General features: G+C 37.2%; 3 protein-coding genes across 3 annotated transcripts; all 3 read left to right on the forward strand.

Moving 5' to 3' along the window:
* The first annotated feature begins 1,357 nt into the window (after positions 1-1,357).
* GULLO3 (D-arabinono-1,4-lactone oxidase family protein) lies at positions 1,358-3,288 on the forward strand. The gene is made up of 2 exons (XM_079049371.1): positions 1,358-2,296; positions 2,390-3,288. Exons 1-2 carry the CDS (start codon positions 1,372-1,374, stop codon positions 3,202-3,204), a joined length of 1,740 nt encoding a protein of 579 aa, XP_078905497.1. The 5' UTR covers positions 1,358-1,371; the 3' UTR covers positions 3,205-3,288.
* Positions 3,289-7,942: 4,654 nt separating this feature from the next.
* LOC145111601 (uncharacterized) lies at positions 7,943-8,878 on the forward strand. The gene has a single exon (XM_079047866.1). It carries the CDS (start codon positions 7,943-7,945, stop codon positions 8,876-8,878), a length of 936 nt encoding a protein of 311 aa, XP_078903992.1.
* A 1,841-nt stretch (positions 8,879-10,719) lies between these two features.
* LOC145111602 (uncharacterized) lies at positions 10,720-11,127 on the forward strand. The gene has a single exon (XM_079047867.1). It carries the CDS (start codon positions 10,720-10,722, stop codon positions 11,125-11,127), a length of 408 nt encoding a protein of 135 aa, XP_078903993.1.
* The last annotated feature ends 13,656 nt before the right edge of the window (positions 11,128-24,783 follow it).

The following is a 24,783-nucleotide window of genomic DNA, read 5'->3' on the forward strand; positions in this document are numbered from 1 at the left end:
AACCAGTGACGACTATGTATGGTCACTAGTGGGACAAAATAGTGACGACTTCTGTTGATTAGTGACAACATTTAGTGACGAAACTGGTCGTCATTGATTTAGTGACAAAGATATTCTAGTCACTATTTAGTGACTACTTATATGTTTTGGTCACTAAATCGGTTTTGTGACGGACCTATAGTGACGAAAAGTGACGACTGGGATTCTGGTCACTAAATCGTTTAGTGACGATCCTTTCTATTGTTAGTGACCATTTCATTTTGGTCACTAATTAGCATTTTTTTTGTAGTGTTTCCAAGCATTATAGTAATAGGGTGAATTTCTTGTTTATAAATGAATTAATCCTAAAAGTAACAATTAAAGAACAAACTCCATATTATAAAAGAGTTCGATTTACCAATCACTAAAAGATAGATTTTTAAATATAATTTATCTTAGAAAATGTAAGTCCCAATTGCTCCAAAAGCTAAATTTACAAATGGGTATCAGAAGGAAAATTAATATTCTATGCATAACCAACTTAACTAAAAGACAAAATAAAGCATATTATTAAACGAATATAATCAAAATTTATAAATTATAAAACAATTTGCAAACAATAAAGAGATAATCATAAATTCGGAAATTACAATGTATACTTAGACATAACATCGTATCTATTAAATATAATTGTATCAGAGTAATATAGTAAATACATATCAAAGATATAACTAATGATTAAAGAAAAACATAAGCGTAACGTTTCATAAATAACTAATCTGATAACGAGTGACTTTATCTTATCAATTTATGCAATCGTTTTTTACATCTTCATTAATTTATATAATAATATTTTGTTTTTACCAATTTATATAATGAGACGAAAGTATATACCAATCTCAACCCATTAAATAGTTACACATAAAATATGGTATATTGTACAAATAATTTTTTTTTTTTTTGAAACGACAAATCTAACATACTCCTAAACAACACCTTAAATTCATCTATATCTACGACGAGACTTGAACCCTCAACCTCAATAAGAAAGGGCAACACCGAATAACGCTGGGCCAGAAGCCCATTGGTGTAAATTTAAATGTACAGCTATACTACACAAGGTATATATAAAGTAATAAACTCTAGTCTCTAAATCTTGAGACATAATCCGAAGATAAAAAGTTGATATGATTATAATGCTTTAAAAGAGAAAAAGAGATGAATATTTTTTTATTATTTTATTTCAGTGATATGAAATAGCATTCAATTAGGAAAGAGTAGCAATTACTTCTCTATATCTTTCCTTCAAGCACCAGTGATATATAAAGTTGAACCTACGCATCTTCAAATTCAAATCATCAAATACCCTTCGGTTTTTCAACTTACGTAAGTATGGCTAACACTACAATCGTGGTGCTCTTATTTCTAATTTTGTGGGTTTCAACCATCACCGCCTACCCACCACCGCCACCAATCCAATGCACCGCGGGAACCAGCGGCTGCACCCTCCAGAACTCCTACGGTGTATGGGGTGACAGAAAAGACTGTCGTGCCTCCAACGTCATCTACCCAACCACCCAACAACAACTTCTCTCAATCGTAGCCAATGCAGCCAAAAACAAACTTAAACTCAAAGTTGTATCCAAATTCTCCCACACCATACCTAAATTCGCCTGTCCTGCCGCCGGAAACTCCTCAGTTCTCATCAGCACCCAAAACTACAATTCCGGCATCGATATTGATGTTTCTGCACTCACAGTGACTGCCGACGCCGGAGTTAGTCTCCGAGATTTGATAAATAAAGTGGAAGATGCAGGTTTGAGCCTGGTAGCTGCGCCTTACTGGGAAGGTGTTAGTGTGGGTGGGGTGATAAGTACTGGTGCTCACGGCAGCTCATGGTGGGGCAAAGGCGGAGCAGTTCACGATCATGTGATGAAAATCGATATGGTGGTCCCAGCTAAAGAAAATGAAGGGTTTTCCAAGATTCTTCATTTGGATGCCAAAAATCAACTCTTCAATGCTGCCAAAGTTTCTTTAGGCACCTTGGGTATCATCTCCAAGGTGACACTAAGTTTGGTGAAAGGGTTCAAGAGAAGCATCACCTTCAATTTCACCGACGATGGTGGTTTGGAAGACGCATTCATGAGCCATGCAAAGGCTCACGAGTTTGGAGACATCACATGGTATCCTTCCAAACACACGGCGGTTTACAGATACGATGATCGGGTTCCGATGACCACGAAGGGCGATGGCAACAACGACTTTCTTGGTTTCCAGTCTAATCTCATTGTCGTCTCTAAATCTACAAGAGCCACTGGTATGACACTTCCAAGAATCTGAATTTTTTTTCGGGTATAATTCAATCACAAAACCCCCATTTAATAAATATTATATGTTGATCTATTAACAGAGAGAAAGCTCGAAAAGGCGAAAAACGTAAAGGGCAAATGTGCAATGGCGAGTTCTTTCATAACCTACAAGAAACTAATAGCAAACGGGTTAAAAAACAACCTAATCTTCACCGGATATCCAGTCATCGGCCGTCAAGGCAAGATGCAAACTTCAGGTTCATGCTTGTACTCATCATCTAAAGATATCGCAAACACTTGTGCATGGGACCCACGCATCGACGGATTATTCTTCTACGAAACCACCGCCATCTTCCCTGCGCGAAAGTTCAGGGACTTCATTCTGGATGTTAAGAAGTTGCGAGACCTAAATCCCGACAACTTTTGTGGCGTAGACATATACAACGGACTTCTGATACGTTTCATCAAGGCATCAACTGCTTATTTAGGTCAATCTACTGATTCAGTGGTGGTCGACTTCAACTACTATCGAGCTGACTCAGAAACGACGCCGAGGCTGAACCAAGATGTGATGGAAGAAATGGAGCAAATGGCGTTTTTGAAGTATGGTGCGAGGCCACATTGGGCTAAGAACAGGAAAGTTGCATTTTCGAAGGTGGAGAAGAAGTACGAAGGGTTTAATGGGTTCGTGGCAGCTAAAACGAAGATGGATCCGGAGAATATGTTCTCGAGTGAATGGTCGGATAAGTTGTTGTTTGGAAAGAAAGGGGAGGACTTTGATGGGTGTGGTTTGGAAGGTGAATGTGTGTGCTCGGAGCATAGACATTGTAGCCCGACAAATGGCTATTTTTGTCGATCTGGGCTTGTTTACAAAGAAGCACGTGTTTGTAGATACTCACCATCATCACTCACTTGATTGTTTATATTTTTAGTTAGTGACCAGTCTCAAAACTTATATATGTATACTGATATACAATGAATCCTAATTAAAGCTGCCTCATCTAGCAACTTGTTATTAGTCAGGGCTGTTTCTTAATATTATTTGTTTCGTGTGAAAAAAGTACATGGATTTTTATATTTAACAAAATGCAGAGCCAGGTGAATCCTGTGAACACATAAGGAATATCACACAATTGACTTTTAATCGCATACAGGGGCGGAACATTAAACTTAGGGGGCCGGTAGCAAAACTTAAAAACACAAGCGTGTAAACTACGATATGACATCAAAATTTGAACAAAATAATTAAGATGCAATATTCGCTTATCAAAGTGGAAGTCATCGACCTTTTGTGTTTTTAAAGTATTGAACAATTTCCTCTAAACTAATTTTTTCTGAAAATCTCTTTCGAAGAACAAAACTAATTAATAAGTCATTCAAAAACTCGGTAATAGGAACACTAGACGTAGAGATGTAAACGAGAGTCAAAGTCCTCAAGGTCGACTCGTTAATATGATGACTTGAGATTGAGTTAATAACCCTAATCCGAACCCGAGCCTAAAATTTAATCAATGACGTGGATTAGATTTAGATTGATGTCTATATAAATAAAATAAAACAATATATGTAATTATTGGATTTTAATCAAACAAATTTTTTTTATTGAATTTGGATAGATATATCAATTATGCTCAACTTTAAAATCAATTGAATTTTGACCACTATTATTATGTATATTAAACAGAAATAAAAATAAAAAAATATAAAAAATAAGGTGAAAATTAAATATTTTGTTGATATTAGTTTTTCTTTTCTTGTGGGATTTTGTTGATATTAGTTTTTCTTTTCTTGTGGGATATATAAGGTCAACAACAATTTTTTACATGAAATCTATTTGTTATTAACGAAGAATTAGTGTTTATATTATTATATTGACATATTTTGATATTTATAGAAATTTGATGTAAAGGATTAACAATATTAATGATATTTACATTGCATGGAAAATAACAAACTAGAAGATGAGATAAAAAAAGAATGAAATTATGATGCGGCTCTACCCTTTGCAAAACTAAACAAGGGCTTAGGACCCCAATTCTAAAGGGCTTCCAATTTTAAAGTTTATTCTATTATATATGTATATATACGTATTTCTTGGGTTACAAAGATAAGTTGAAGCTTGACCTGGTGGTAAAAACATTGTTTTATAAAACTAAAGGTCTCAAGTTTGAAAATGTTTGCTTACTTGAAGGGCCATAATTTTTTTGTTTACTTAATTAGAGCTCCTAACTTGGTTGAGCCACCATAGGTGAAACATAGAAGGTGGAAAGTCAATGAGATCCATTTTGTTTAAATAATTTCCTAACTTCAAAAAGTGATATTGGTCTGTAGTTTTTACTATAGTGAAGTTTCCAAACATTTTGAACTACCTTGGCCCTATATGGCATCCGTCTCGATTACGCAGACAATATTTCTACTTGGGATGTCCTGAACTTTGCCAATCAATGGGGAACGTGTACTAAAAAGCGGAATATATTCATGGCAATTTGTTACTCTACACTATGGAGAATCTGGATAGCAAGGAATGAAAAAGTTTTCAAAAAGAACCAGCTACCACCCGAAAAAGTCATCGAGTATGTCAAATCTGTGACCTTTCTTTAGGTGAAGAACAGGGGAATCAAGATGAATTTAATCTGGGCAAATTGGTCCCAATGCCCTTTTTTCTTTTAGTTGTACGTCTTTTCTGTTTTCTATTCTGATACTTTGTATTGCCACTGATGTTTGGCTGCAACTCTGTTTCCCATATTTTCTCTTTTTTATATAATCTATTTGCCGGTTCCAAAAAAAATACTTCTACTTAGGAAATCTTATACGGAACCCTACACATTTTATGTAATTTTTGTAAGTTTGCATATGTAAAAGCAAAATATAAAGATCTGGAATTAATTATGGGTATATACGCAATCTATATGTTCATAACCTTGGAGTATTAAGTAGAACTTTACAAAGGGACCACATTAAAGCTACATACACTCTCATCACCCACAATAAGAAATATTTATAAGCAACAAATAAACTTGCAAATAGCAAGAAAGGTTGGAGAAACAAAGTAGAAATCGGGGTTTGAAGTTCGTGAATATTTCAGGGCTATTTTAGAAATTAAGGTTTTCCTGTGATCGACGACGCTTCTTTCCGACTCAGCCCTTCTTCTCCGGCGGGTGCAAACGCCGGCAGGGCATAGGTCTGATTTATCTCCTGATCGTCTTTCCTCAGTGGGGTGTTATCTCTATTTATTTTCTCGTGGGTTTGATCGTCTTCTGGTGAAGATCTCTGGTGCAGTTTCTTCCGATATCTGATCGTTGCAATGGTCTCTAATCATTCTCGTTCTACGCTTGGCGAGGGTTGGAAGATGAATAAGTATAACGTTCACAAGGCCTCTATTGAAACAGTCCATGCATCATCCAGGTCTGATTCACACTCGTTCTATATCACAAATTTCCCAGAATACATTATACATTCCGATATTTGGCGTGCATGCTCTCGGTTAGGAAAAATTTGTGATGTATTCATCTCCAAAAAGCTGTCACGAATGGGGAAACGCTTTGGTTTTGTTAGATTTCTGGGTAATGTCAATGTTGATCTTATGATTAAAAAACTTTGTGAAGTTTGGTTTGGATATTAAAAATTGTTTGCCTCTGCTCCTCGTACTCAAAAGAAAGCAACCAACTCCTATATGGAACCACCTAAGGAGGTGAAGAATTGGGAGAAATTACCTGTTTCATATGCAAATGTAGTAAGAGGTGGTAACAATGAGTTTTCATCTCCTGACAAAGATGAAACTGCCAATGTTCTTGAATCTGGGAATTTTGTTATTCATAATAAAAAACTTGCGTGTTTAGCCAAGGCCCGTGACTTTAATACTCTTCCCAACCTGGGAATGTTATGCCATGATGAAGGTTTTGATGACTTTATTATCAGATATGTGGGTGGTTTGTGGGTGATGTTTGAATTCAAATCCAAAGAAGCTTGTAAATTTTTTTTGACCAACGATGCAGTTAATCATTGGATCACTGAAAAAAGAAAATGAGATAAAAATTTCGTGCCATCTGATCGTATTGTGTGGGTTGATGTTGAAGGTCTTCCTCTTCGCGCTTGGAGCAAGAATTCTTTTAGACATATTTTAGCCAAATGGGGCACAATTGCTCATCTTGATGACAACATTGGTGAAGATGTCTACAAGTCACGTGTTTGTATTATCACCTCGTTTCTTGGCATAATTTCTGAAGTAATCAAAGTTAGCACTGATGGTGAAAATTTTCCCATTCGTATCAAAGAAGCTCCCGGTTGGAATCCTACATTCGTATGTGAATTCAACAACATTGACAATGATAGTGGTGACGCGACACATAGATTTGAACAAGATCATGATGGTAGCAATAGCAATGACTCGTTAATTGATAAGGAAGAGGCCCCATTTGATCCTTTTGGTATTTATGATGTTATGAAAAAAATGGATAAAGAAGAGGAAATTAAAAAATAACCAAGATTCATAAAGTTACACCCCAGGGGCAAAACCGGAATTCTATCCCAACAAATGAAGACTCAACATCACAGGAATCTCTTCCTGTTGTTGGCCCAGGTCTCGCTCATGCTGGTCACCAGAATCCCAGTAATCACGACCCAACTCCACCCTCTACACCGGCTGAAGACATGCATGCAGCAACACAAACTCCCACTGATGCTGTCAAGTATGCGACAACAGCCCCTGGTGCTGCAAAGATTGCGACAACAACAACTTTTGCTGTAAAAAACGCGACAACTGCTTCAGCTGATGCTCCGGACGCCACCTCGACAACCTCAACTCCTTATTTCTCAAATCATCCTCGGAAAGCAACTGTAGAAAATCTGAAAATAAGTGACACGAATGTTGTTTTTACTGAAACTTGTTCTCCCAAGGACCGGTAAAATAGCAAACCGTTGGGTTTTTCTGGAGCTTATGGTCGAGTCTCGGGCATTAACTGTTCTGAAGAGGATCTATCGCATCCACCGGGATTCTCAAACCAGCGGGTTTCGTTTTCAGGGAACAGCCCAAGTGTTTCAGGTGGCATTGGAAAAAAATAATTCATTCCTAAATGAATTACAAAAAACTATTGCTATGGGAGAAACGTTGGGGTATAATATGGACGGTTGTATGGATCGTGTTACAGAAATTCTAAAAGGGCACGTTGATAGGCAAGTTCCAAAATGAATTGTTTATCAATAAATATCCAAGGGGCGGGCTCAGGTGATAAGAGAAGTTGGATAAAAAATCTTTGTAATCGTCATAAAATCAATTTTTTAGCTATTCAAGAAACTAAGTTAGAGAGCATCGACTTAGTTATGGCTAGATATTTTGGGGTAATTCTTCCTTTATGCATACTTTTTCTCCATGCCGTGGAGCTTCTGGGGGTATTCTTGTCATTTGGGATGTGGATTTGATTTCACAAAACCGTTTTTCCATTCATGCCGGATTTGTTGTTATAGAAGCGGTTTGGGTTCGTTCGGGTATCCTAGTGAATTTTATAGTTGTCTATGCTCCGCAAGGGATTAGTAATAGAAGACTTCTTTGGAATGAAATCTATAATTTTATCTCTAACTCTACGGGGGAATGTATTGTTATGGGTGACTTCAATGAAGTTAGAAACGAGTCTGAGAGATTGGGTACAATTTTTAATATGTCTTCTGCTAGAGTTTTTAATGATTTTATTAATTCTCTTGATCTTGTCGACGTTCCTTTGGGTGGCCCTCGATTTACTTGGAGTGATAAATGGGGTTCCAAATTTAGCAAGCTTGACAGATTTTTGGTTACGGAAGGCTTTTTGGAATCTTTTCCTCACCTTTCAGCTATGGTCTTGGAAAAGAATATTCCTGATCACCGCCCTATTCTTCTTCTGGAGCATCGAGTAGATTATGGTCCAACTCCTTTTCGCTTATTTCATTCTGGGTTTGATATGGAGGGATTTGATAACATTGTTCGGGAGGCTTGGGCTACCAAGATGGTGGAGACGGAGTTGACTAACCCTTGGGTTATCTTTAAGAAAAAACTTCAATTTCTTAAATCTAAACTCAGGGAGTGGAACTCCAATCACCGGGCTATGGTGGGTAATAAAAGGAAAATTTTGCAAGATTTATTAGAGTCTATTGATATTAGGCTCATGGAGGATGAAGGCTCTGCCAACTTGAGAGAACAAAGAGTTTCTTTATTGAAGGAGATGTCTGATCTTGATCATCTTATTCAAGTTGATCTTGCTCAAAAAGCTAAAATTCAGTGGGGCATTGAAGGGGATGAGAACTCTAAATTTTTCCATGGTATGCTTAATCGTAAAAGGAGACAAATTGCCATTCGTGGTTTGATGATCGACGACGTGTGGGTGGATAATCCGGTCAAGGTTAAAGAAGGGTTTCACAATTATTTTCAGTCTTTATTTCAGAAGAATTCTTCGTGGAAACCGGTAACTGATGATGCTCTCTTTAGTACCTTATCCCAAACGCAGGTTGATTACTTGCAGTCCCCTTTTTCCCGTGAGGAGATAAAAAGGGCTGTTTGGGACTGTGGTTCTAATAAAGTCCCTGGCCCTGATGGGTTTACCTTTGGATTTTTTAAAAGATAATGGGACCTTGTTGCTACTAATGTTGAGGCTTTTGTTCACCACTTTTTCCATCACTCTGTCATACCCAAGGGATGTAATGCTTCGTTTTTCACTATCATTCCAAAAGTGAGAGATCCTAAGACTCCAAAAGATTATAGACCCATTAGTCTTATAGGTTGCCAATACAAAATTATTGGCAAACTTCTGGCTAATCGTCTAGTGGAAGTTATACATAGTGTCGTTAGCCTTGAGCAATCTGCTTTTATCAAGGGTAGATAGATCCTGGATGGTCCCTTTCTCCTAAATGAATTGGTTACTTGGAGTAAGTCTTCCAATAATCCTCTGATGCTTCTCAAGGTCGACTTTGAGAACGCTTTTGACTCCTTATCTTGGGACTACTTATTGGAAATTATGTCCATTATGGGTTTTGGGTCCACGTGGTGTCGGTGGATTAAGGAGCTTTTATCCACTGCTAGAGCTTCTGTGCTGATTAATGGATCCCCGACTGATGAATTTCAAATTCACCGAGGGTTGAGACAGGGTGACCCTTTATCCCCTTTTCTGTTTATTTTGGCTATGGAAGGTCTTCACATTGCTTTGATGAGGGCTCGTGCTGGGAATGCTCTCAGAGGAGTTTCTATTTCAGGAATCGAGATTTCTCATCTCCTGTACGCAGATAATGTTATGTTGATCACTCCTTGGGACCCTGAGAACGCTAACTGTCTCCTTCGTATCCTTAGATGTTTTTACTTGGCTTCTGGTCTTAAAATCAATTTACTTAAAAGTAAATTGATTGGTGTTTGAATTTCTTTTTCCAATGTTCTTGTGGTGGCTAACAGGGTTGGTTGTGCAGCCTCTATGCTCCCTTTTTTTCATCTTGGAATCCCGGTGGGTCAGCCTATGACTCGAAAATCCTCTTGGGCCCCTATGATCGATAGGTTTCGTTCCAAGCTCTCTAACTGGAAGGATAAGTGTCTCTCATTTGGAGGTCTTCTTACTTTGGTGAAGTCTGTCTTGGGTTCTTTAGGGAGTTACTTGATGTCTATTTTCCTTGCTCCTATTTCGGTTTTGAAGGTTCTTGAAAGTTTAAGGGCGAGATTTTTTTGGGGTGCTGATAGTGATGAGCGTCGCATGCATTGGGTTAGATGGGACAAAGTTTTAACCTCCAGGGATGATGGGGGTTTGGGGATTGGTAGTCTTTTCTCTTTCAATAGAGCTATGATTTTTCGGTGGTGGTGGAGGTTTTATCATTGCCCTGACCTCCTGTGGGTTAAAGTGATAAAATCTATATATGGTTTGGATGGTGCTTGCAGGAACTTGAAATTCCCTTTTACTGGCCATGGATCCTGGGGAGGGGTCGTTCGTATGTTTGCTCAGTTACGCCAGAAAGATATCGACCTTCAATCTGTTTGACCTATCAGAGTTGGTGATGGTACTCGCACTTCTTTTTGGCATGATGTTTGGAGAGATGATACGCCTCTGTCTGTTTCTTTCCTTAGAATCTATGCGTTGGATTTGCATAGAAATGCTTCTATTACAGATAGGCTGTCTTTGGGTTGGGGTGTCAATACTCTTAGACGTGACCCTAGAGGTGGAGCGGAACAGGAACAATGGCATACTCTTATCTGTTTTTTGCAGGATTTCCATCTCAGGCCGGTTCCACATAGACTGGGTTGGGTTATCGACGTGTCAGATAATTTTTCTATTTCTTCGGCTCGAAAACTCTTGGATGGTTATACTCTTAGTAACGGAGGTACTTCTGTAATTGGAATAATTGGGTTCCAATTAAGATCAACATTCTTACTTGGAGGATCAGATTGTCTAGTATCCCTACTAGAGAACGCCTATCCTATAGGGGCATCATGGTGGATTCTATTCTTTGCCCTGTTTGTTCTTCTAGAGTGGAGACTGTTGACCATATTTTTACTGAGTGTTCTGATTTATGTGCTTTATGGTCCCGTATCGCGATTTGGTGGGGTGTTAACTGCCCTTCCCAGTTGACTGTGGATTCTCTTTTCAAATGGGCTGATACTACCATCAGGCGTATTGGTCAGCGCAAAGCTTTTGATGTTGTGATCTTGACTGCCTTCTGTTGCATTTGGAATTTCAGGAACGATGTTATTTTCAGAGCGGATTCGCCAAAGAAATCTATGATTTTTGATGATGTTGTTCATAAATCTTATGTTTGGATTTCTAGTAGGTGTAATAAAGCCAAGATTAGTTGGTCTTGTTGGCTTCATAATCCTATTTCTGCTACTATTTTGATGTAATTCTCTTTCTAGCTTCTTGCTAGTTTTATATTATTCCGCCGTTCCAAGAAAAAATAATAAAAATAAAAATAAACTTGCAAATAAACCAAAAAATGTAATATTTAATTTTGCAAATGCTTTCATACTTGTTGGGTATCGATTTGATCGACCTTATTCAAAAACACACGTATCTTATCATCATTTTCTAGGGAGGAAATCACATGTTCAAATTCATCACTGTTACATATACATATTCCTTGTTACATGGCTTGTTCTTAAAAGTGTAACAATTAAGCATGCTTAGGACTTTTTTGAAAGTTTTTCCAAAAGTTTGGGACTTTTCTAGATTTCCCTTTTTATGAATAAGCATCTTTCATTCACACAACTTTGTAAGAATACATAAAGAAAACAATGTTAGTGAAGTGAACCTCTGATAATCAAGAACAATATGCATCTAAATACTAGTTGCTAAGGTAGCCTTTGGTATGTCACTAGATAGGACTGGACAGGGCTGGACAGAATTGAACAGGACTGGACAAACTTTTTGTATAGCCGTTTGGTAAGATTAAAACCTGATGTCAAATCAAGTTAAAATTACCAATTTATCCTTGAATGCTACCAAATTGTTTCTACGATAAATGAGATATGTAATACAAATTTAATAAATGCCTTTATATTTAAAGGTTTATATATATATATATATATATATATATATATATATATATATATATATATATATATATATATATATATATATATTAGTGTGTATGTTTTGAAGATTACGCAAGAACCTAAATACCCACTAACTTTTTCACCTTCTTCTCTGCGTCTCCTCTCCTCTGTACAACTAACCATGGATAATTTACAAAATGAAATTCAAGTTTTCTCCTAGCGATTAGTAATCTAATTTTTTTTACCAAACAAATAAAGTTGCACTTGCAAACACGTGGAGTCAAACCCTTCAAGTAAAATCGATGCAATTACTATTTAATGCTGGAAAAGTTTTGTGTCTTTGATAATTTTGTGTTGGGTCCTTCGAAATCTTCTTGAGGAATAAATTGGAACTCGAAACATAAAAAATAATGATGTTGTATTACTATTTAAATTTTGACATTGTTGGAGTCTTGAAGATGATGATGGTGAAGAGGTAAAGCGTCCAAAAGAAATGACAGTTTGAAGGAGAAGAGAACGTGACATTTTACTTGAGGGTATTTTTGTCCAATGGTTCTCGTCCCACATTGTTCTATTCTTTTGGGTTGGACTAAATTTAAATCCCTTTAGTCCCATTTGACTTGGTCATTGTCCCATCTTATCCATGTTCTAATAATGCAAAACACCATTTAAAATAGTTTTGTTCTGTTCTGTCCCGTCCAGTCCCACATACCAAACGTTACCTTAAAAGTTTTAAAGCTCATTAAGGAACCGGAGTCGGTAGCAATTACATCGGTTCTTTTTGATTTTGGAAACGCTTCTACGATACATACCTGGGTTTTACATAATTTTTTAAAATGTATGATCACAAAATCAATGGATTGACTATTTCAAAGTGAAAAAAAGTTAAACCATTACAAACTTTGATGTAACCATTACAACTAAAAGTAAGGAAATGCATAATATATTTCATTGCCGTTAAAATTTTAAATAAAGAGGTGATAAAAATTATATCTAGATTAACAAATTATCCACTCTAATGTTGAAAATAAAATATTGCGATTTTATAGAACAAAGGAGGTATTAGACCTGTATAGTACAACAAGAAAAGTCCTTTTTTAGTGACTGATTTTTTAGTGTCAGACCGAAAATCTAGTCTCTAATAACACCCTTTAGTCTCCATAGTTTAGGTCGTCACTAAATTTGGTAGGGTAACAAAGTTAGTAACCAAATATATAAATGGTCACTGCATTGGAGACTTAGTGACCAAAAATAATCGTCACAAATGTTTGAACGCACCTAACCTTCACATAGAAATATTGTGACAACATAACAGTGGTCATTGAAAATGAAAAAAATTTTGTGACCATAAAAAGGTGGTCACTAGCTATTTATTTACAAATGTTTTTTTTCTCTAAATTGCATATTATTAGATTATTAGATACGTTAGTAAACCTTATATTATTCTTTCAAAACTAATCATTTTACTTAAAAAACTGTCTTTTTGCCGAGCCTATCTCTATAAGTCCAATGCCTTCGAGTCATTGTATTTTTTTTTTTTTATAGATATACATTTCATCTGTAATATTCTTGATCACATGTGTGGCTCTCGGGGATCAAGCATGTAAAGGCATTTGTTGAACATCAAATGCAATATCAGGAACGGATGAACGTAAGATATTGTAAAGCGCCCGCTAGATTGCGAAATAACGTTGAATCGACAGTTGGAATACTGGAAGCATATAACTTGGACTGAGTGTCAGCATGAGTGCGACATGGATTACATGAAAGCATATTAGCCCTTTGAAGAATATCAAGAGTGTACTTCTCTTGACTAAGAAACATGCTAGAGTGAGTGCGATGAACTGAAATTCCCAAAAAATAGTTAAGAGTCCCAACATCCTTCATATCAAACTCCTTGTTGAGAGATGAAATAATCTATTGTAAAAGAGCCTGAGAGGAAGCTGTGAGAATAATGTCATCAACATAAAGTAACAAGTATGCCATGGTCTGCTCAGAGCGATACACAAATATAGAAGAGTCACAACGACTCTGAGTAAAAAACCAATATGCATGGCATACTGAGCAAACCGCTGATACCAGGCTGTAGGAGCTTGCTTTAGACCGTATATCGACTTCTGAAGAATACATACATGATTCGGACCATTCGGATCACGAAAGCCAGGGGCTGGTGCATGTAGATTGTCTCTTGAAGGTGACCATGGAGAAATGAATCTTCACATCAAGCTGATGAATTGGCTAAAGATGAGAGACAGCGATGCTAAGAATAGTCCGAATTGTAGCCGGTTTGACTACAGGGCTAAAGGTCTCATCACAATCAATGTTGGGGTGTTGGCTTTTTCCATTTGAAACCAACCAAGCTTTATACCTATTTAAAGTACCATCCGCATTTTGCTTCTTTTTAAACAACCAAATGGACCGAATAATGTTACCCTCCGGAGGTCATGGTATAAGAACCCATATTGTATTAACCATAAAAACATTGTATTCGTCTTGCATGGATTTTAGCCAGTGAGGATCATTTAAAGCATGTAAGTAAGACCAAGGAGTTGGGGATTCGATTTAGGTGAGCAAATTAAGACGATGGATGGGTTTGGAGATACCGTGTTTGGCACGGGTGACCATAGGATGAAAAGAAGTAACATTAAGGGTTGGATCGATGGTGTTTGTTGTAACAACCCGTATTTTCAATCTTGTATGTGACAACCGTCAAATTCAAGTCAAAGTCAAAGTCAAAGTCAACAAGTCAAACCGGTCAAACTTAACTAGTACTTATATGTTAAAAAGTTACTCTATATATAAAAATGTGTATTTGTATGTGAAAAATTCAAGTGTCTCGAAGAATCTATGTGTTAACAATGTAAAAACCCTAAAAAGGGAGTTAAACGCATCAAAACACGACTAACGACCCTTTCGGAGACTTAAAACGATCATTAACGAAGCATAACGGGGTTCACGAACCTTGCATTACGAGCTTATACAATAATAATGGCTAAGGTTAAATCTCTCCCAAATCTCTCCAAGTATGTGAAATCTCTCCTAAATCTCTCCAAGTATGTGAAATCTCTCCCAAATCTCTCCAAGTATGTGAAATCTCTCCCAAATCTCTCCAAGTATGTGAAATCTCTCCTAAATCTCTCCAAGTATGTGAAATCTCTCCCAAATCTCTCCAAGTATGTGAAATCTCTCCAAGTATGTGAAATCTCTCCCAAATCTCTCCCAAAATCTCTCTCAAACTTTTTATAGTCATCCGGGTCATCCCGACCCTTAACTTGGTCAAAAATCAAGCAAAACGGAAAGATTTCTCGAAAAACAGTTATATAGGACTAAAACCCCTCTTAGGAGCCGAACCTCTTAGGAGCCGAACCTCCTGTCAGAACTGAACTTGTCAGAAGCATCTCGGACCGAAACCTCAGCAGACCGAAGCTCAGCAGACCCATCCGAGACCTCGAACCCTCGCACCCTCACTTCGGACCTTCGGTCTTCCCCTCATTCTCTCGGTTCCTTCTCCCCTCCTCTTGGTTCTCACACTCCTAAGAGCCGAACCTCGCAGGTTCGGTCCCTAATGCCGGTTTTCGACTACTTTCGCCTCCTAAGCCCGTTTTTGACGGGATTTTTTCACCAAATTCATATTTTTATCATTTTTAACCCCCAGAACTCTTATTTTAATTATTTTTCAAGGATTTATTAATTATAAATCATTATTTTACACTAAGAAGAGTATCCTACACCACAAGTGGGTCAAGTGTGCCCACTTGCCTGCTATGTGTCACTTTCTCATTGGTCCAACCTTATCCACATCACACAAACCAAGACAAACATCCCTTCACCCTAGCCACTTGCTCCAGCAACCCTCCATATAAGGAAATGCCTGGGATTTCCTTGATCATTTGCTTCGCCATCAAACATTATACACTTCTTAAACCATCAAGAGGGCCTATTTTCTCTCAACTTTCATTTATTCACTTATTGGTAAGTATTTCCTTCTAACTCAAGTGCTATTACATGTTTTCATAACACTCTTGGATCATCGACTCATATCTTAACACCAAAAATCGTTCTTAGGATCATCCAAAACTTCGTGTGTTCATCAAGTGATCTAGACTTGAACCTCATCATCTTCAACCTTCCACTCTTCAAGAAATCACTCAAGGTGAGTTCATACCCCTACATTTTCTAGTTTTCTTCAGTTTTCAGGGGGGAATACAAGTTAAAATACCAAAACATATTCAAAACTCAACTTGACAGCTTACAACAGAAAAGTTGTGACCTGTTCACGAACTGTTTTACCCAACTTAAACTTAATATCTTTAAAAAATGTTTAATATGCAAGTATTTCAGGTTTATACCTTTAAAATGACTACTTGCACATCTCCATATGATTTTTGTACGATTTATGGTGATTTTTACAAAACTGCCTATCATTTCAGAAACGAATTCGGACCAGTCTGTGATTATGAACACTTTCACATAAGTTAGAGACTTCTAAAAATCATAATAAAAATTATGAATAAACTAGACACATTTTATAAACTCTCAGAGTTTACGAAGTTAGTTTTCGACTTCGTATGATTTTTCTATGATGATTTCAAAACAGTGCAGAAAGGACAAAAACTAGTTACATAGTTTACCATATTAACAACACTTTGTAGTATGTTGAGCAAAGTGCATAACGATAAGTTTCTCAATGTTTGGATGCATTCTTGTTAGTTTATCATTATAAACATAAATTAGTCATTCATGTTAAGGTTTTTCCTCCATTCATTTCGAACACATATAATAAACTACATTAAGTATAGTTTATGAATTTTCGATAAAAGCATAATACATGGAAAAGGTTTTACTCTCAAAGCAAATGGGGTTTTCATATACTACTTGATAAACTATAATAGTAATACTTTATGGATTTATATCACAAATGTATTTTCATAAAAGGTGATTTCACTTCCTCCACGGAAGAGGTTTTATACTCAAAACTATATGTAAACTAGTTAACGTAAGTTGTGAGACATTCTCCTTCGGGGTACTCTTAAGTACCACAGAAAATCCTGAATTAGTTATAACCAGAGTCTCTTGTAGGGAGAGCGTGATAATTGTGTATAGATCTATATTGGGATTGACAACCCACACCCATGCTGCTTGCATAAGTCCGATCGACGCCTGAAGAACGTCGCAGCAGGTGATCCTGTCGTAGTATGGTTATAGCGACTCACATAGGGAGTTAACAATCTTTCAAGTTTACAGGAAAAATTCTAAAATGAAAAGGGGTTTTACTTCTAAATTAAACGAGTTTATGCCGATTTAAACTTGCATGAATTACTTTAAGTATGGAAAAATACTTGTATATTCTCGGTCTTGACGTTTAAGACTACATGACTTTTAATAAGGAAAATATTGGATTTTCTTTGGAAACACATTACCATTATGAACATTATAAGTACAAAACACACACATATTCTCTGTCTTGACATTTAAGACTACATGACTTTTTATAAGGAAAATATTGGATTTTCTTTGGAAACACATTACCATTATGAACATTATAAGTACAAAACACACATATATTCTCTGTCTTGACATTTAAGACTACATGACTTTTTATAAGGAAAAATATTGGATTTTCTTTGGAAACACATTACCATTATGAACATTATAAGTACAAAACACACACATATTCTCTGTCTTGACATTTAAGACTACATGACTTTTATAAGGAAAATATTGGATTTTCTTTGGAAACATATTTCTATCAAAACTACATTTCATCTAGAATTGTTAGACTTCAGCTATAATTGCTAAGTGTATATGCTAGAGTTATATAAGAATCTAGTCACAATCAACTTAGAATTGGTGGGCCCGCCTTACTTCCAGTTCCTTGTTTGGTTGTGGACCTAGGGCAGACCCATTATATTCGACAGTTTATTTAAATTAAATTTTATATAACTTATATACATTGGGTGATTATAGAAGGAATCTACAGGTCTTTCTAGGGTACATTATTGCATAACATAGGAGAGTTCATTTCGCATTTAATAAAGAAAATATTGAATTTTCTGAAATCATACTCTATCGCTTTTTACAAGGAAAACGGCTTCTTTCTCAAATAAAACTCTTATGAACTCACCAACTTAATTGTTGACGCTTTTTCAAACTACTTGTATTCTCAGGAATTCAGTGAAACAGGAAATCAACTGTTTTAGAGGATGGGACGTTAAATCGTCAAACATTTCATTTTTGTCATCATAAGTGTAATTGATTGGAATCATGTAAACACATACTATTGTATAACTTTTTCAATTATATTTATGATGGTTGTATTTACTTTGAGCACTATTATACTCGTTGTTGTGATACTATACATGAAGTCCTCCACCCCCGGAAGTTTCCGCCATCCTTGGTTTGGGGGTGTGACAGATTGGTATCAGAACATTGTTTATAGTGAACTAAGTATATCGAACCACATAAGATATACAAACTATAAATGCATTGGGACTTAAGTCTCTGATTTAAACATTTTCAAATAACTATACTTTTAGAAATAAATAGTTTCTTGTTAAAAGTATAAGTACACACATGCATACCGGTTTAGTGCCACGTCTAAGGAAAACACAAAAGTTAAAAATAGAAGAGTTTTGCAATGTGAATATGCCCTGGGATATGCAATCAAGTCTGGGAGGAATATAGCCTGATCAACTATATTCGTCCGAGCAGTGACTAGAATGTGCCGGGGGATAGTCATAGTGGACAACAAGTCTATCAACTTACCAACACCCATACCAGAAAATCGTTAACAACCAAACATAACATTTAAAATACTATAGGAGTATTTTGTGGTAGTATAACTTATATGAAAACTAAACTGATTCTTACTGGTAGGTATACAATCACTAAATGGATACGCTAAAGTTATATATAACCTAGATATGTAACTGGTATGCACCATGTCATCATAAAAGTAACTAAAGAGGATCAAACCCCTATAAGTATTTATAGGAATATAATTATTATATGCCTCTTACCTCACCCCTATTCTCGCACGGACATCATGACAAGGTCTTACTTACTGGGAGACCCCTACTTTCCGAACCCGGAAAGTTAGTGGGTGATGAGGAAAAGAGTCGAAGATGGAGCCAGAGGTCGACAACTCTCCTTACATAGCCAGGGCTCTCGCGAACCGCCTCGACTACATCGAACCTGTGCCCCGTTGGGCAGCATTGATCAAGGGATGGAGTCGCCATCAGCAACAACAATCGCCATTTGGGGACAAATTGTCATGAGCAGAGTTCATTTTACTCACAAGACCTAGTAGATTAGGCCTATGAGTATGCGTTGGTGTTACTCCCCCCCATGTGTAGAACCGACCCCGCGAGTTAGTGATTACACTAGTCGAGAGATTTATTTGCGGTCCAAACTTTTCCTTGCAATAATGTGGTGTAGACCTGCATCATGCTGAAAACCTTTCTCTAAAAACTAAATATACTAGAATCATACAAATGAAAAGGGCATGCGTATTATTTCATTGGGAGCAATACTACTAAGAATTCATAAGTTTATTATATATAGACTCTCATTATGAATTGTTTTCAAAGGACACCAAAAACATGGGAACACGATACACTCAGAACTAAGATAAACTGAGTGACATAACTCCTGACGTATAAACCCTTATTCAATACTCATTATCATCTCTTCTTTTTAAACCTCATGGTTGAAAGGTGCCTTTTCCATAGACGTATAGGGTGCGGTCATACCAGCACTAATGCACCGGATCCCATCAGAACTCCTCAACTAAGTATGTTTGGACAAACCTAATCCTAGGATGGGAAAAAAAACTTAACGCCCGCATGAAACCTACTTCTACCCACTACCATAACTCCATCTCCGGAACGTTAGCAGGAACCTACTTCTACCCACTACCATAACTCCGTCTCCGGAACGTTAGCAGAAACATCAAGAATAGTTAGGTAAAGTGCGAAATTTATATATGTGTATATAAATGATAAGGGTATAATTAGAATCATCCCCACTCATGAAATCGTTTCTCCCCATGCAATAGAGTTATGTCTTCACAAGGAGGTAACCAGCCAACAAACGATGCAGCAATCCTGCAGATAGACTCTGCTACTTTCCAAGTTGCAGTCACGACAGCCATGACAGCCGTCATGGCGCAGCTCAATGCTAACAACGCCAACATAGTTGAAGGCGGTGTTGGCAATTCTAACCGCAGTATCAGACAAGAACATCAGCGGGTGTCTACCCACGGAGACGCCTCAGACCACAAACCTAGGAACAAGAAACAAAAATTTTGGGACAAAAAGAAGTGCAACCTATCTCAAAAATGTGCTAAAAGACAACAACCCGTGGCTGCCCCTGTAATTACAACATCAGTCCCGACTCATGCCTCAACACTAGCCACAACGTCTGTCACTCAAACATCGGTCAGACAATATATGGGAACACTTCCAAAGTGTATCAAGTGTAGCTACCATCACAATGGGGTTTGCCGGGTGTTGTACTGTAAAAACTGCAACAAGGACGGACATACTGCCCACTTCTGCAGGAAACAGACCCAGCACATCGCTTCAATCACCAACATCAGTGTAAGTCCAGTATGCTACCTATGCGGTGAAACGGGACACTTCAAGGGAGACTATCCAACTGAGAGGAATGACGGGGGAACAGGAGGAACGTGACAAACAAACCAGCAGGAGCAACAAGGAACCTTATTAGGACTTTTGTAATGTTTCCAACAACAAAAACGTTTAAGTACCATATGTTTGTAATGAACGTTTAAGTACCATACGTTCAAAATACTACAGACTTAAAGCAAATAATTCCGTCCTGACTCCTATTCCATGTCTAGTAGTGAGATTAGGGTAGAGCCACCCACTCGACGGGTTCATCAATACCAATTTACATACGACTTACATATATCGATCGATCATAGAATGATCGGTCGGGGATCATGATATAAGGAATCACTACTAGTATTCAGAACACACTTACTACCAGTGCTAGCTGTTGTGGTATGAATAATTGCAGTAACAATTGTTGGATATAGTGTCTAAGTCCATAACTTTATTTGGTATGTACTTGACCCGACCCGGCATGGTCCATTTGGGTTGCATGGCATTGCAATACTTGGATAAACTAAATGAGAGAATAAGGCACTTATGATTATTAATATATTATAAGTTCTAATATATTAATAATAGTATTATTTAATTAGTATTGGTCAAGTATTAATCTAGTATTAATTTGGTGATCAAAGTGAGACTAATTAAATATATAGGGTTGATTATGACAATCATCAATTCTTTTATGGTGGATTAATGATCCATGGTTTATGGGTTTGGTTATAACCATATGGAGCTCCATGGATAGTCCATGGGAGTTACAAACCCATGGGTCATGAGAAATCAAGAGTCATGACAATTAAGGGCATTCATGTGTAAACCCTAATTGTGACAACACTATAAAAGGAACCCTATGGCTAGCAAAATGATGACCTAGTGGACCTAGTGTTACTAGAGAGGGCATAACCGATTTTGAGGCTAAGTGACATTCTATCAAGTTATTCCAAGTCTTGTGGTGTTGTGTGAAGCATTTGAGGCACAACATTTGGGGTGCTAGGCTCACAAAGTCTCGAAGGAATCCAAGCAACAACAAGGTATGTATTTCTACTAGTTTTATGTTCTATGTAATCCCCATGCCATGCTAGTTAGGAAATAACCTTGAAAAGAAATTTGCATGTATATAGAGAAAACATAGATTCAAGGTTATTAGGGTTGCATGTACACTTAGGAAGTGTTAGAATGCTCAAAACCCATCAGTGGTATCAGAGCCTAGGATTGTTTTCTGTATACTTGATGCAAAACTGCTTAAAAATCGAAAAATTATGCACTCTGACGACTGGACTCGCCGAGTCCATGGGGAGGACTCGCCGAGTCCATGAACAAATTCATTCTACTCGACGAGTAGAATAGTGCACTCGGCGAGTAGGAGCGTGCTGGGCAGTTTTTTCGAGTTTTGTTGCTGGAAATGGATTAAGATCATTATCCCAATCTGTTTTGGACTTGTAAAATCTGTTTTTCAAAATGATAATGATTATGTTAACCCATTTTACATGGCTTTTATCAATTTTCAAGTATTGTATATAGTTATATGATTTTCTTGAAATTGCTTGACATGAATTTGTGCTCATATGAGTTTAGAAGATCATAGGAATTATGTGTAACCTCCATATGTGTTTAATTCATGATCTTAATGGCAATGATGGTGTCCATAACTTGTCCTCAAGTTATGGATAACCAAAAGTCACTTCTTTAAATTGTGATTAAAGAACTAAAGAAGTTTCATAAAATGAAGAGTCTTCATTTTATGAACCATTAAAACTCATAAGTTACAAATTGAAGAGACTTGGAATAGTTTCAATTCTTGCCCTCAAGTTTTGGAATTTGAAAAGTCTTACACTTTAATACTTTAATTCCAAATTAAACCTTAGATTTTTAAAAAGTTTAAAAATCAACACTTATACTATTATTATAATTTTATTATATAGATATGTATAAGAATATGTCATTCTTACCGTTAGTAGGCCTCATTCACGAAGCCGGTCTATAAGGGGGGTATAAGGTTGTTGCCTATAAAATGGTGACTTAATGGGTGTCCACTCTCACCCACCGCTTCCTTGATCGGTGGAGGGTCGTTAGCCGAACGGGTAGGATACGACTTTAAATACTTGTTAAAAGTATAATGAATTATAAAGTAACTATACATTATAAATTCCCAATCTTAGTTACTTTAGGAAAATGTGAAATTGGTGCTAGCCCATAAAATTACACTTTGTACCTTACCAAGTCGTTAGTGGAGCGTGTGTGGTTAACCGGCACACTAACATGGACTAGTAAGTGTGGCAAAGGGTAACTTGACCTTATTATAGATCGGTGGAGCGTGTGTGGTTAACCGGCACATCGATTAGGTAATATTGTTGAGGGTACCAAGTCAATTTGTATGGTTATTCACACCTTGTTTGTGATCCTCGGCATCCCAGTCACAAACTTGAGAGGGCACAATCGAGATTCAAACATGCCATTGAAAAGTTCAATGTATCTCAAAAGATCTAGGAGTTTCAAAACCAATAAAACCTAATAATAAAATATTTCGTTCTTATGGTGGAAATTGGTAAATCGTCATTTACCTACCTTCAAATATTTTATAGTATGGATTACGGCATCCCTCTTCCAACTATAAATAGTTTGTTGGATCCTAGCCTTAATATTTCATTTGGGTGAATTATTAAGGATTCCTAATCTAATGAAACTTGTCTTTCTTTCCTTTCAGATGTCTTCCAACAATGCTTCTGGCTGAAACCCAACAAGCTCCTTTTCCCTTATGAACTTGTGTGGTAAGGTCATCTTTGATGGATCCAATTTCAATGAGTGGATCAGAAACATCAGAATGATTACCCGCTATGAGGACAAAGAATATGTCCTCGATAGGGAGCTTAAGGTTGTGAGTGAAGCCACTGCTACTCCTAAAGAGTTTGTGGAGTTTGTTGCACATGAAAAGGATGCTACTAAAGTAGCATGCATCATGATGGCCACCATGACTCCTGAACTTCAAAAATCCTATGAAGATTTCTACCCCTATGAGATGCACCTGGATCTGATGGAAAGGTACCATCAGAGCGCGCGTCAGGAGAGGTATGAAATCATCTCCTCCATGATAACCGCAAGGATGAAGGATGGTGAACCCATCACCGGTCACTTGCAGAAGATGCAAAGGTTCGTTGACCGGTTGCTGAAGCTAAATGTTGACTTTCCTGAGGAAATGGCGATTGACATCATTCTCCATTCCTTACCTCCAAGTTATGATCAGTTTCGTATGACTTATCATATGAACAAGGAGGAAGTCACACTTAGCAAACTTCAAGGACTCTTAAGGACAGCTGAAAATGGCCTTAAGGGTAAAGCGGTTGCTACTTCTAATCCTTTAACAGCCCCTGTTCTGGCTATTGGGCAGGGAAAGGGTAAGAAGAGGAAAAACCCTTCGAAGGGTACCAAGGGTAAGACTCTTGATGGTTCCTCTTCAAGTGGGACAAAGAAAGGTCCCATTACTCCTTCTTCAAACCCAAAGGAAGCACAGTGCTTCTATTGCCAGGATAAGGGACACTTCAACCGAAGCTGCCCTAAATATCTGCAAGATGTAAAGGATGGGAAGGTTAAACCCACCCATGCAGGTATTTACACAATATTGTCTAATAACTCATCTAATGCTAATTCTTGGGTGCTTGATACAGGTTGTGGTATTCACATTTGTACTGATTTGCAGGCACTAAGAAGAAGTGAGCAAGTGGAGCACGGGAAGATAAACTTAGTCATGGGCAACAGGAAAGCATCACCTGTTACCAAGATAGGAGTTTATTCTTTATTGCTTGATAATGGGTTAATGTTAGATTTGAATAAGTGTTGTTACTCGCCCGAAATGGCGAGAAATATTATTTCTTTTCATGGCTTGTACAAACAAGGTTTTTCATTTTCATTTGATAATAAAAATGGTGCTATTAATGTTTATTACAATGATGTATTTTACTTTAAAGCATTACCTTGTGATGGTGTATATGAAGCCGTGAATGTTGTAGACAATTTAGGAAATAATGTGTTGTATATTGATTCTTCAGATAGCTTGGATAAAGCATCCTTGTGGCATTGTCGTCTTGGACATGTTAACAAGAAGCGCATAGGCCAACTCCAAAAGGCTAGAGTCTTGGAATCATTTGACCTCAAGTCAGATGATAGTTGCGAGTCTTGTTTGCTTGGAAAAATGACGAAGTCACCCTTCACAGGTACTTGTGATAGGGGTGAAGGTTTGTTGGACCTTGTACACACGGATGTGTGTGGGCCCTTCAGAGTTGCTACAAGGGATGCTAATCGCTATTATGTGATTTTTACTGATGATTACAGTAGATATGGATATATTTACTTAATCAAGCATAAGTCAGAA

The sequence above is a fragment of the Lactuca virosa genome, chromosome 5 (assembly GCF_052849685.1).
Source record: "Lactuca virosa cultivar CGN04683 chromosome 5, Lactuca_virosa_CGN04683_v6, whole genome shotgun sequence".
Taxonomy (NCBI): domain Eukaryota; kingdom Viridiplantae; phylum Streptophyta; class Magnoliopsida; order Asterales; family Asteraceae; genus Lactuca; species Lactuca virosa.